We start from the raw sequence: 14,921 nt of genomic DNA on the forward strand, positions 1-14,921 counted from the left end.
GTTCTACAATATATTGCTATGTTTCAATTCATGCTGTTTTATATTTTTAGAAACTTTTAGTAGTATAGTGCTTTCAAATCCAAAATTAATAAAGACATATAATCATATGTTAAGACATCTGTTCATCTTCATATGATACATTTTCATAACCGAGGATCTTGGCCCTTTATGAAAGGTCTCAGATTACAAAAAAACAAAACAAAACATTAGGTCATGGGTTCACATGACAACTCAGTAATATTATCTACACCTTTCCATGTTGCTCAAGTTTGGTATCTGTAATTGACACATTTTTGGCAAAACACTGATTTTGTTTTACAGGCTACAATCCTGAGAACAATATACAGTGATATCTCTTTAAGACAAGCAGAAGAAAACGACACTATAACTAGAATACAATGCTAGATTAAAAATCTGTCACAGAAAAATCTGGTTTAGGGTGGTCTTCACAGAGAGGTAGTCTTAAAGAGAGATTCCACTTTTACAATAGTCCAAAACACTAAAATGTAGTTGCTATTTCACAAGGTTGTAATGTGAGTGGTGGATTATAACTTTTTTCCTGGTATCTTCTGGACAGTCGGGGTGGAGAGAGTGTGGTCTGTCTACTAATCAGGTCTCGTTCACATTGTCTGTGCATCCTTTCATCTGGTATACTGTTGCTATGATAGTAGGATTCTTTCAGTGCATAATGGGGGATATGCACATTGGGTATTCTATGATGTTGGTATGAGTTGTAAGTGGGGACTAAGGAATAAGACATGGAGTATCCCTTTTCGTATTGCATTGTAAAATTTCCAGGATAGAGAGCTTTACTGCTTGGATGACCAAATTGACTTTCTGTATTTTGGTATGCTGATGAGTTTCCAATGTATGTGGAACCTTAAAATGAAAACAAATATATGTTAGTACAATTATATTTAGTTCTAAATATTAAAATTCTCATTTTATTGTTTCTTTTCCCTTACATTTTAAAAATTCGAAAAATACATTTCTTATTAACCATTAGAGATAAATGGGAAATCAATTTAATTGCTATTTTTATGTTACAATATGATTCTAGGACTAAATAGTGTCTAGCCTGGCAGACTTTACATTAGACTAGGAGACCTCCTTCCTTTAGATGATTATGGAGGTTAAAGAGCACCTGTCGGCATGATGAACTGGGCAGCACCTACATATTGGCCACAGCACATTAGCAAATCGTGCATTCCTAGAAGAATGCATGATTTTGCTAAAACACACTTATTCCAATGACTGTTTTTACACCATAATAATGCTGGAACACAAATGACTATGTGAGCCACAGTGCAGGCACCAGAAGACAGGGCTAGACAAGATGTCTAACCCTGTCAATCAAAGGGGAGAGGAGGTAACACAGAGAACCAAGGGGTGTAACAGTAGCGGTACTCCAAGTGATATGGCCAACCCCTCGGTGCTCCAAATAGGTCACTTACATAAATATAAAAAGTATTATATTCTGGCAGCTATTGAACCTAGAGACAATAGAAGGGTATAATTGTACTCAGCATCAACCCTACCAAGCAATATGCCTGGTTTAATAGGGTGGATCATGCTGACAGATGCTCTTTAAGGTGACTGACAATAATATGATATCCATATGATACCTACTAGTGATGAAAAGTATGCAGCAATGAATCAAAATTCTGAATGGGGTACAAAGGGTCACCCATAGAGGTTCGTGTATAGACGGAACCATCTGCATCTATTACAACTGTAGCATACTGTTCTTTAACAATGTACTGAATCATACAATATAATATAATTATCCCAAACTTACTAGTTTGTTTCTGTGTGGTTATACAGCAGTCTTTTTTCCCACTTTCTCCACTAGCATCAGAGTCGCTGTCAATAAAGTCACTGTCTCCTTTGCCACTGTCTCCTTTGCCACTCTCCTTTGTACTTAAATGTTCAATTTGAGAACTTACACTGAAAATAAAAATATATAATTAATTATAGCAGTCGTTTAAATTAAGGTTACAATTCATTATTTCATCCAAATTAGAGGGGTTGTCCAGTTTTCTCATATTGATGACCTAACTTCAGGATAGGTCAACAGTGGCGGATTATAATAGGGACGTTCAGGTCGGCAGCCCTGGACCAGACATCGCTGGGGGGCCGAAATCCCAGATACTGCGGAGGGGCACGGGAGCACATAGTTCCCTGCCCTGCTGCCTATCACCACCATAGGCTTCAGGCCTAGTAGGCCTGAGGCCTATGTGGTAGTAAAAGCCCGACGCAGGTGTGCGTGATGACGTCATCATGCGCGATTCCGTCATCGCGTGCCTGTGCTGGGGTGCAGGGCTTTGATGTATGCGCGCCTGCCTCATAATCACGGACACAGGTAAGTATTAGCCTTTATTTGTTGTTTTTTTGTTTTTTTTGTGTGCGTAAACTTTGGGGGGCAGAGGAGGTCATATTACTGCAGGGAAAGTGGGGGCAAATTATTACATAGGGGCAAATTACTTAATGGGGGCAGTGTAGGGCAAATTACTTAATGGGGCAGTGTGGGGGCAAATTACTTAATGGGGGCAGTGTTCCAGCAAATTACTTAATGGTGGCAGTGTTCCGGCAAATTACTTAATGGGGACAGTGTGGGGACAGATTTCTTAATGGGGCAGTGTAGGGGCAATTTACTTAATGCAGGCAGTGTGGGGGCAAACTACTACATGGGGGGCAGTGTGGGGGAAATAGCTATATGGGGCAGTGTGGTGGAAATTACTATATGCAGAAGTGTGGTGGAAATTACTATGTGTGGGGGTAATTATTACTATATGGGGGTAGTGTGGGGGTGATTATTACTATATGGGGCAGTGTGGATGAAATTATTACTATATGCGGCAGTGTAGGGGTAATTATTACTATATGGGGCAGTGTGGGGGTAATTATTACTATATGGGGCAGTGTGTTGGTAATTATTACTATATGGGGGCAGTGTAAAGGAAATTACTATATGGGGGCAGTGTAAAGGAAATTACTATATGGGGTAGTGTGGGGGGACGTTGCTATTGGGGAGGCACTGTAGGGGCCTTTCTATTACAGGACATTTTAGGGGACATTATTTTTGGGGACACTATTCAGGCATTATTACCTGGAGCACAATATAGGATGTTATTATTACTGGGGACACTCTAGGGGACATTATAATTGCTGTAGACACTATAGGGATCTTTGGGATAGTTTATCAAACTGGTGTAAAATAGAACTGGCTTAGTTGCCCATAGCAACCAATCAGATCTGACCTTTCATTTTTGACAGCTCCTTTGGAAAATGAAAGGTAGAATCTGATTGGCTGCTATGGGTAACTAAGCCAGTTATACTTTACACCAGTTTTATAAATGACCCCATTATGTCTACTGGGGTCACAATTTTTTCAGCAGTATAGTACCTGGGGCATTGGGGAGCACAGTGGGCACAGTATTGGGAGTGGCAGCAGGATGACATTGTTGGGACACCAGAATGGGGAGTTTGATGGAAAAATTGAGAAATCTAACGTGTCTGTGTTACAAACTCTGTAGAGACGAGAAGCGACTGAAAGAATTTGTCATGGTGGTCTAACGGAGGAGAAGAGGAAAGAGAAGGTCTACATGACAGGAGATATCCCTGGATGTAAGAGGTATGTGGTGCTCTATTCTCCTCTACAAATTTGTAACAGCCCAGATAACAGTGATAACTTTCTGTGTACAGATAATGTAGTTGATGTTCCCTGCAGTCCTATGTAACACCCCACATAACACAATAATTCACAGTGTTATGTGGGGTGTTACATAGGACTGCATGTAACATCTATGACATCTGTACTCAGAGAGTAATGAGATGGGGGGGGGTATGATTCCTGGCACCCCCGCAAATCCGCTGTTTAAGGAGACCGCGATGTTCCAGTGAGCACCGTAGCCTCTTTGCTCCTTACCAAGCACAGCACTGTCCATTTGATAGCACTGTGCTTGGTACTGCAGCTCAGACCCAATCACTCAGACGGAACAGAGCTGCACCAAGACCATGTGAACGATTAATGTGATGTCATATGTCCTATGAAGAGACTGTGGCGCTCACGAAGCACTGCAGCCTCTTCATATAGATTTTTTTTTAAACTAAAATGGAGGGAGGGGCCCCAGTTGGGTAGACAGCCCCTGGCCTATCATGCACTTGATCCGCCCCTGCTGCAGGGATCCGACTCCTCTCACCCCCACCGATCAGCAGTTTGAAGTGACCATGATGCTCCTCTGGGCGCTGTGTTCTCCCTACTGTTTAGCCGCTCATTGTTACACTGCTCTGCTGCTGCAATGTGGATGACAAGGTAAACTGTAAAGAGAACCCAGTGCTCACAGAAGTGCTGCAGCCTCTTCAAACTGCTGGCAAGGGTGTCAGTGGCCAGGCCCCACGTCGATCTGATATTGATGGTTTATCCTGAGGATAGGACATCGATATGAGAAAATTGCCAATCCCTTTAATAACTTAATATGAAGATTGGAAAAGCATCCACATTACGACTAATTTACTGCATGCACTTACGGTTCACCAGTTTATCTTAAAAATATACAAATAGGGAAAAATGGTCTTTCTTTGAAATTGACCCTAGTATGTGTTGGGGTTCAAGAACCTATATGGCAGCCACTGACTTCCCAGGGAGTTGCCCCAGCCACCCAACCATCCCTGAATTTGAGAAAAGTGCATTACAAATGTTTGTCATTTTTCATAAGTGGTTTGAGTACACATCTTCCAAACTAATGAATGTGGGGATAATCTACTGCATTGTTCTCTGAAAATTACTAGTGGAATTGTGAAAAATGCATGAATCTGTGAGACTCCAGACATATAACAATACTAATTAGTGATCAAGGCAATAGTAGTAGCTCTTACCTTATAGTCCCTAAAGAACTGTTGCATTGCCATCTGGATGAAGGACATACAAGGGCAGAATCTGAACTCTGGGAAAAGAAGACATAATATTAAATATTATATTGATAAGTTTTTGTGGGTCAGAAGGGTGCATTAAGAATTCCAAAGTAAGTGATGTAAAATGATTACTTATTACTTACTTGTGAAGCTCTTGTGAGGTCTTTGCACTCATCACTTAGGGATGTTAGGCTGCAGTTTTCTGACTCGGTGTTAAGTGACAGCTGACATGATTCAGAATGAGAGATAGAAGAGCTTGACTCAGTCTTCTTAGTTGTATCACTTAGTAGTTGGTCTTTTCCTTCTTCTTTCATCTTTTGGTCTTCAATGTCTGTCTTGGAATTGTTGGATTTATTTTTACAAGAACAGGCCACAAACAAAATGGCAAATAGGATCAAGGCACAGCCTCCAGCTAGAACAGCTACGAAGACTATGGACAAGTCCATCTGGTCTTGCTGTGCAGATGTTTGCATAATAACTACTTCTACATTCGATAAAAATGAATCAGTGAGAATAAATGTTACAGTTACGTTGCATTGTAAGGGAGGCTTTCCGCTGTCATAGACGGCAATTTTGATACTCAAGTCTTTATCCTGCAATGAGTCAATTTTTCTGGTTAATGTTAACTCGCCATTCTCTCTGTTCATAGTGAATAGTTTCTGGTTATCCTGTACAATAGAGTAAATCAGCTTGCCATTCAGTCCATCATCTTTATCTGTGGCTTTAAGCTGTAAAACTAAGTAATTTTGTGGAGCATTGACTGGCAACATAACTTCAGCCAATCCATTGTCCAAGAAAGGGAATGTTATCACAGGTGCATTGTCGTTCTCATCTATAATTTTGATTTTCACATGAGTGCGGGTTGAAAGCTGTAGTTCACCATTGTCAGACGCTTCAACCTCAAAATCCAGCTGTTTAAGTTTTTCATAGTCCAAAGACCTTACAGCTCGTAATACACCAGACTCTGCATCAATAGCAACAAATGTGGATAATGATTGGCCCATTATTTTTGCATCAACTAGTTTATAAGATACTTTGCAATTGAGCCCAAAATCTGGGTCTTTAGCAGTCAGTGCAGTGATATAAGCACCAGCAGGATTGTTTTCCAGGAGAGACAGTTCATATATTTGCTTTGTAAATTGAGGAGCATTGTCGTTTTCATCACTCACCCTGATGGTATATTGCTTTATGGTTTTCAGTGAAGGGAATCCTAGATCTTCTGCCACCAATGTAAGGTTATATTCTGCTATCTTTTCACGATCAAGACCTGAGGTGGTGACTATCATGAAGCTGTCATCATAAGCTTGCTTTAACTTGAAATGTTCATGTCCATACAGTGTGCAGTGGACTTGACTGTTTGACCCAGAGTCTTTGTCAGTGGTGCTGATTAGCGCTACAAAGCTGTTCATTGCAGATGATTCACTTAGGTAGGCTATGCCTTTGTCCACAGAAGTCAGAGGAGTGATGCTGATAGTTGGGGCATTATCATTAACATCAATGACATTCACAGTTATTTTACAGTTACCAGTTAATGGATTAGGACTTACATCTTGAGCCTGTACATCAAACTCATAGGTCTGTTTAATTTCAAAGTCAATTCTGCCTTCAAGGGTTACACCTCCAGATTTAGGATCAATTTTAAAAAGCTGACGTACCTCTGGAGAGACCTGAGGGCTGAAACTGTAAATAATTTCTCCATTTGAACCTTCATCAGGGTCTTCTGCATAAAGATCTAGTAGAATGTATCCTACAGGAGCATCCTCCATGATGTCCACAATGACAGCACTCTTCTCAAATACAGGACTGTTGTCATTAAAGTCCAGGACACGAACATTAACTACTGTATTGCCAGAAAGTGATGGGCTTCCACCATCCATAGCCACAAGTTCCAATGTATATGCAGATGTACTTTCTCTGTCCAACTCTTTAATTAACACAAAGTCAACATATTTAACACCATCTACTCTGGTCAAAACATCAATGGCAAAATGACTATTGGAAGAGAGTTCGTAGTTTTGGATCGAGTTTGTCCCAATATCTTCATCAATTGCAATTTGTAAAGGAAATCGAGTACCCACGGATGAACTTTCAGAAATGTCCACATGCATCTCAGAGCTGGGGAAATGGGGTCTGTTGTCATTAATATCTCTTACCTCCAGTTTCACGTTAATCAGTTGTAGCTGATCCTTTGAAAAACTGATCACATCCAGTGCCAAAATACAGTTTGGAGATTGTCTGCAGATCTTCTCTCGATCTATTGTTTCACCAATGGTCAGCTGCCCATCACTCTCTTGGACATGGATAACAGAGTTGTTAAACTGCTTCATGAGGCGGAAATTGGTAGCTGGTCGTTCCGTGGAGTTAAACATAGGGTGGTCTGATAAAACTGCAATTACTGTTCCTGGTGCTTCCTCTTCATAGATATAGTAATGAGCGATTTCCCCAAAAGATAGTGAAGTCATCAAACTCAGCAACAGTGTATGCAGGATGCTTAAATGATCCATCATTTTTAGGCCTTTATTCTTTTCCTTTGGGTTATAGAAATTCAAGCAGCAAAGTTAAAAGTCCTGATGCCTTGTCAAGCAGAGCAAAATGTAGCATAAGTGAGGCCCTCCAGCTGTGAAGTCACTCAGCACAGTCCTGTTAAGAAGCCCTTGTGATCAGGACAAGAGAGTGCAGAAAACTGTTTGGTCCCATCCCTTTCCTAAGGTTATAAGCTCAAGGATATGTAAATTAGTCTCCCCTTTCACCAATCTCTTGTGTCTCCAAGACAAATGGTCAGTGAAGCTGAGCAAATGAGGCTGTCATTAACAGGGATCTCAGTTGGAAGCCAAATAATACACACTTATATTTTGTGACATCTAAGCAAACCCATGATCTTCTGGAAATTAAGTAATCTGCAAATGTCAAATAAGCAAGAACTGAATAAAAAAAAAAGCAAGAACTAGTAGTAAACTCAGTTACATGGTTATGAAACTGTATTATATAAACAAATTTCACTAAAGTTAATACATATCGCTTAAAATATTATGGTATTCTTTAATTTTTAAGTTCCCAATTTTTTTTTTCATATGTGTTCTGTATTAGTTGAATGTACTGAATGTAATAATAACACAACAATCTCCTTATAACTTTAAATGGTTTTGTATGTTTTAAAAATAGGACAAATGTTCAATAGTTTGACAGACAGATAGAAAGACAGACACAGACGATAGATAGATAGATAGATAGATAGATAGATAGATAGATAGATAGATAGATAGATAGATAGACATAAAAGTAGATATATGGCAGCACTAGAGTAAAATAACCATAAATAGCTTAATAGGTGCACGCCTGAGGTGACTAGACCATTGCCCAATATACAAAATAGCAAAAAGGCAGCACTCAAAAAATATATAAAAATGCAAAAGGTTTATTCACCCATGTGGATACACGACATTTCGGCTCAACCTTAGAACCTTTCTCAAGGACATATGATGATAGACAGATGATAGACTTTTTACCATTTATGAACCACATCATCCACTCCCCATTGACTTTAAAGATCACTGAAGTAAAAGTGGAAATAGCTAAATTTTCTATTTTGTTCTACTTTTCATTTTGGCAGTTTTTATTTATTTATGTGGATAGGAAGCTTAGATTGTGAGCTCCATTGGGGTCAGCGAGTGATGATGTCTGTAATGTAAGGCTACTTTCACACTAGCGTTCGGAGCGGGTCCGTCTGATGTTTCATCAGACGGATCCGCTCCTATAATGCAGACGTTTGCATCCGTTCAGAACGGATCCGTCTGCATTATAACCAGGGGTCAAGTCCTGGGGAAAAAAGTGTGGGAACTTACCCAAGATCCAGCCCCCCCATCAGTGCCTCTTCATCAGCCCCCCCATCAGTGCCTCTTCATCAGCCCCGCCGTCAGTGCCTCTTCATCAGCCCCCCCGTCAGTGCCTCTCATCAGCCCCCCCCGTCAGTGCCTCTTCATCAGCCCCCCCGTCAGTGCCTCTCATCAGCCCCCCCCGTCAGTGCCTCTCATCAGCCCCCCCGTCAGTGCCTCTCATCAGCCCCCCCCGTCAGTGCCTCTCATCAGCCCCTCCCCCCCCCGTCAGTGCCTCTCATCAGCCCACCCCCCGTCAGTGCCTCTCATCAGCCCCACCCCCCGTCAGTGCCTCTCATCAGCCCCCCCCCCCCCGTCAGTGCCTCTCAACACTTACACTTACCTCTCCTGCTCCTGGACGCAGACGCTCCTCTTCTACTGCTGTAGGCTGCGCACGGAGTGACGTCACAGAGCGACTCACTCCGCTCCTGTGCGCAGCCCTCACAGCCGACAGCCGAGGACCAGGAAGGCGGCGGTGAGTACAAAGCCTTCACCGCTTCCTCCTGGTCCTTTTGCCCTGAAAGGGAACGGCGTTCCTGCCATGAAAAAAGTGCAGGAACGCCGTTCCCCCTCGACTCGACCCCTGATTATAACTTAGAAAAATTTCTAAGTGTGAAAGTAGCCTGAGCGGATCCGTTCAGACTTTACGTTGAAAGTCAATGGGGGACGGATCCGCTTGAAGATTGAGCCATATGGTGTCATCTTCAAACGGATCCGTCCCCATTGACTTCCATTATAAGTCTGGACGGATCCGCTCGCCTCCGCACGGCTAGGCGGACACCCGAACGCTGCAAGCAGCGTTCAATTGTCCGCTCACTGAGCAGAGGCTGAACGCTGGCAGGCGGATGCATTCTGAGCGGATCCGCCTCCACTGAGAATGCATTAGGGCTGGACGGCTGCGTTCAGGGCCGCTTGTGAGCCCCTTCAAACGGAGCTCACGAGCGGACACCTGAACGCAGGTGTGAAAGTAGCCTAATGCGGAATATGTCAGCGCTATATAAGTGCATAACAAATAAATAATGTTGTTATGGCTTTCACTGGGATGTCACCCAGCTTCCCATGAGACTTACACTGCAAGTATGTCTAGTTAGGCTTCCTTCAACACACGTGTTATTATTTAAATATGTCAATTTTGTGTTGTGAAAAAGTCCTAAACTGCACATTTGCGAGGGGCTGGCATAAATATCAGTATAAGCACACAGATGCTGTGCGTAATTTCTGCACAGTCATAGGGGGAAGTCACTGATAAGACCACCTCCTTCACGTCAAAGCCCAGAATGAACAGGGATTTAAATGTATAAATTACAAGTTATACTGAATCTTTTCTTATAAGAATATACATCAATCTGCTCAGCTCCTGCTCTATAACATGTTCAACGTGACAGGTTCCCTTTAAAGGGGTTCTCAGGGAATGATTTAATGCTCACCAATGTGTAGCATATGGAAGTGCCAGAGCATAATGTGTAGTGAGGTCCCGTCCCCTCACCCACCTAGGCAGCTCCGCAAGTGGAGGCAACCAGTCCTGCTTGCATTCTGGGACAGCTTGCTGGTGGCCATTTTAAATCATTCCTGGAGAATCCCTTTAAAGAGGACCTTTCAATACTCCTGACATGTCTGTTTTACTAGCTTCATACATTCCCCATGTAATACCAATTCTGGAGCATCTATTCTTATGTCTGTATGTTATCCCATTCCTCTATTAATTCTACTAGAAGTTATGAATAATTGCTAGCAGTCTGCAGTAAGGGTACAGAGGGGTGGTAACCAGTTGGGGGGGGGGTGTACCTGCACTGTCTGACAATGGCAGCACTGATTGGACAGAGGGAGTCTGTGCAGGTACACGCCCCCAACTGGTTCCCACCCCTCTGTACCCTTAATGCAGACTGCTAGCAAGTCATTCATAACTTCTAGTAGAGATAACAGAGGAATGGCACAACATAGAGCCATAAGAATAGATGCTCCAGAATTGTTATTATATGGGAAATGTGTGTAGCTATTAAAACAGACATGTCAGGAGCGGTGACAGGTCTTCTTTTAGGTGGTTTCACACATTACATTTTTTCTCCCACAGGCAATAGCTCAAAACCAATTGTGAAATATAAAATGCATTACAAACAATGCATTTTTGTTTGTGCCAGTTTTCTCTTTTAGTGACCACATTGCAGTTTGCAGCATGTTCTTCGTTTTTCAAGACATTTTAGCATACTCTTCACTATTGGACTTGAAATAAGGCAAAAAAAGGCCACAAAAACCTATGTGACGGAAGCCTAACACAAGTATTCTTCTGTACAAACATTGCTCCTATTGCTCACAGAAGAACTATACAGCAGCACACAGAGGTTTATATGTTCCTATATGGGAATATTCTGTCAGTCTATTGCTGGTGCTGTGTGGATTTTAGTTTTGGGTCTTACATTTATACCGGTCTGCTCGTGATGTACACATGAAGCTTACATTTTAATCTCATAATGATTAGGTGCTGTACATGTTCAACTCCTGCAATCCTGACGGCCAGGGACTCTGAGAAGAAGAGAAGACATTTATTATCACTTCTGGCTTTGCCTTTCTTCTGTACATAGTACTCAACTAGCGCTATGCAGCCAATAGAGGAAGCTGCTGAACCGCTTCCTCTTTTGGACCTGGCAATTATTTCATCGGTGTGTGTCTCAGGTAGAGAAGTGATCCAGTATCTTAGCAGGCCCTGATCAGCTCTGCCTAGGTCCAGTGCACCCACAGGGGGCGGTTTTCCCTGTAACTGGACCTCCTTTGTATGCCCCAATTAGAGTGGAAACGTGCAAAATAAAAAAAAAGGGTCAATGTTTCCCAGAGGTTTTTAATGACCTCAAGGGAAACTTATTATGAAACTTATTATAAAAATAAGTAAAAATATATTAATATACAAACAGAAAGGGAAAAAATGCTGCTATAGTAGCCCCATACAAGTGAAACTATACATATTATATATTTAAAAAAAAAACACATAACATAGTAAACCAATTTTAGTAATTTATTTTGGTCAGTTTGCATATTTGAAAAATAAGGAGCTATAGTTTTTAAAAAATGGTTTGCAGTTTTCCATAAATAAAACAAACAAAGAATACAAAGTTCTAGGTGTTATGTAAAAAAAATTACTAAAATTTTTTGGGTAGTCCAGCAAAATAAAAAACATAGGACTGTAAAGCCATGTGTGCTATATAACCAAAAAGTATCTGGTCATTAACGCCTTTTCAGATTATTAAAATGTAAAAAATCTGGATAAATATAACTCTGCCCACAACTATGAACATTTAATACAACAACATCACAAAGTGAATCAATAATAAACCATAAGCACACAGTATGTGCCAGTATTTCAACCAAAAAACAACAAAGTGGTTCATAATTAGAAATTGAAAGAAGTACAGTACATGTGCGACAGTGCACATGAGCCCAAGATACGCAATGAACAAAAAGTGCGACATAAGATGCAAATATATTGAAATAACACATGCATAAGATTTATATATCTTACGTACATTAAATATCCATATTTAGAAAGTCATTTTTGGCCTGTGTGTATCTATGTGTAGGTGCACGTTTGTGTGTGTGTAGGCCTGTGTTATTTTTCCTTATGGACAAGAGGGTCATTATTTGTTAATGTGCACGGTGAGGGATACTTGGCTGATAGAAGTCCATTGATTCCAGGACACAGTAATGTCTATTCATTTGCACAATACCCTGAAGTTATCAGTTTAATCACATACAAATGAACAGGTAATTAGACCTAATACCTTCAGGCCCTGCAGTACAAAGGCACCATAGATGGCAATAGATGGCAGGAACAGTGATCCCATGTGCTCACCAGACTCACGTTACATTTCAGATAGCAATGCATTTACTATCAGTTGATCAAGTCAGCAATTATATTAATAATTAATTATAGATCCCTAGAAAGGTGAATTAGAAGACCTAATGATTATATCATTCATCTGGACTATATATATTTTCCATGTTTGCCCCATTTGTGGACCATTTGGCCTATATGTTCCATCTTTTGGTGACTAGAGTCTGGACTTTTGCTGGACAATTTGCAGTGTATTATCCACATAAACATGGCCACTTGCCTAAATATTTAACAGCAGCTTCAAGAAACAACACATAGGTGACAAAAGTAACAAGTGGACAAGCCAAAGACAAAACAATTTGTTCCTCCTGCTCAATTTGCCAGAAATGCTGCTGCTGACTCCAGCAACAGGAGAAGACATTGCCCCCCACTGAGCTTTCTGTTGTCTCACAAACAGGAGCCACTTATTCACTAATTTCTTCCACCCGCTCCTAATTTAGACCAGAAAATTGGATTTTAACCATGAAAATAGTAATCCAAGCATTGAGTTAATAGAAAACTGTGCATTCCGGAATTATATTCAGCAGATGGTGAGCTTTCCAGAAATACACTAAGTAGGGAAAGCATTTGGCATCAAACCATTGCTATAAAATTAGCTTTTTTTCTGCTGCAGAGAAACACATTTGTAAAATCTCAGATTTATCTTCTAGACATCAATGTATTACAGACATTTGTTGAATATCACAATATTGGGGCAGATGGGGCATACGTTCATAAGGCTGCAGTCACACTTGCAGCTTTTGTGAGTTTTTTTTTTTTTTTATCCAAGGCATGGAGTAGATCCATATGAAAGCAAAAGTACAAAGGGGAGATTTATCAAAATGGTGTAAAGTAGAATTGGCTTAGTTGCTTATAGCGGCCAATCAGATTCCTCCTTTCATTTTTCACAGCTCCTTTGGAAAATAAAAGGTGGGATTTGATTGGTTGCTATGGGAAACTGACCAGTTTAATCAATTTCCCCCAGAGAGTCTGAAAGGTAAGGAAACACCCAGATAAAATTAGAATTGTTTGGCAGAAACAAGCTGTAGGAGAAATGGAAAAACTGTTATACCATGTGACCAGCATAACAGCCATCTTGAAAGCTGCCATCTTCGAGTCAACTTCAGTCTTTTCAAATGGAAAGATAGGTGTGTACATAGCAAAGAGGGGGAGCATTTCACCATAAAAACAATGGAGCGCTTCCTGTTAACATAACTTCATTCAATCTCATGTTAAAAAGGTGTTTTTTCTTCTTTTCTCCTTACAATTCAGGCTCTGTATCTTTATTATTAACCCTTTTATGCTTGTAGAATGTGGCTACTGGCTGGCAACCTATTAACACTCAGTTTTATTTGTGCTGGATTGTGAAGCTAGAAGTCCTTTTATCAGGAGCAGGCTAGCCCTCTAGTAAGGCTATCTTGAGCTTCAGTTTGTTTTATGTCATTTATGACTCATGTTTTCTCATGTTATTTCAGGAACTTGGAGATGTTGCACAGTATCATTGTCTCACTGTCCCCAGAAACAATCAGAAATCAATAAGAAGGATTTGCATGCAAAAAAGAAAACCGGAGAAAGGCAGGGGAGTACATTTAAAGGGGTTATGCAATCCTAAAAAAGCCCGCCATATGTAGGGTTGCCACCCTTACGGTATTGACCCGGACTGTAATCCTGTGCCTGGGTACAAGCCTTTCTCAGACCCGGGCACAGTTCATTTCAAACTGCAGTGCAGACTGTCTGACTGTCTCGCTCACGGTCCTGACAGCTGGCGGTGAGTGAGTGGCGGCGAGCTGTGAGCGGCCGGTACTCCGGGACTGGCTCGAACCTGAAGAAGACAAGGCCGCCGGTCAGGATGGATTGGAAGCCGGAAAGATGGGGGCTGAGGGTGGTCAGGAGCAGGAGCACGAAGATTTTGGCCTTAAGATGGCCATGAATATTTAGAATGGGTTGAAATCACCAAATCCAAACGATTTATCCAATGTCTAAGTTTATGGAAATGTTAACGATGATCAACATAAGACAAGAATTTGCTGTAAAGGTAATCAGTTTGTTGGATTTTTACAACTGCTCCTCACCTGGTATAGCATGTTTATCACGTTTATGTCCAACCATATCTGATAACTTATTGTTTTGTACATGCTCATGATAATTTTAATTTTTTTGTTATTTTGCTGTTAATTTACTGGAAAGAGAACATATGTTTGGTCACCATGTACAACGGAGTGGCTATTTCATTCTGTTTTTTATGAATGTCTAATCGGACATAGGTTGCTTTT

The 14,921-nt window shown here is 41.0% G+C and overlaps 1 protein-coding gene across 1 annotated transcript; it reads right to left on the bottom strand.

Moving 5' to 3' along the window:
- Positions 1-499: 499 nt before the first annotated feature.
- LOC120993892 (protocadherin-8-like) lies at positions 500-7,421 on the bottom strand. Its single transcript, XM_040422361.1, has 4 exons — positions 5,058-7,421; positions 4,879-4,946; positions 1,799-1,947; positions 500-879 (listed from the first exon to the last, which is right to left on the bottom strand). Exons 1-4 carry the CDS (start codon positions 7,419-7,421, stop codon positions 500-502), a joined length of 2,961 nt encoding a protein of 986 aa, XP_040278295.1.
- Between the last annotated feature and the right edge of the window lie 7,500 nt (positions 7,422-14,921).

This window comes from Bufo bufo, chromosome 3 (assembly GCF_905171765.1).
Source record: "Bufo bufo chromosome 3, aBufBuf1.1, whole genome shotgun sequence".
Classification (NCBI taxonomy): domain Eukaryota; kingdom Metazoa; phylum Chordata; class Amphibia; order Anura; family Bufonidae; genus Bufo; species Bufo bufo.

Bases quoted from the DNA above. Each gene is read 5' to 3' on its own strand.
- LOC120993892 (XM_040422361.1), bottom strand. From the start codon at position 7,421: ATGATGGATCATTTAAGCATCCTGCATACACTGTTGCTGAGTTTGATG. The intron at 4,947-5,057 runs GTAAGTAATAAG...TTCTTTTCCCAG, and splicing joins ACCTCACAAGAGCTTCACAA to AGTTCAGATTCTGCCCTTGT. The intron at 880-1,798 runs GTAAGTTTGGGA...TTTCATTTTAAG, and splicing joins AACCACACAGAAACAAACTA to GTTCCACATACATTGGAAAC.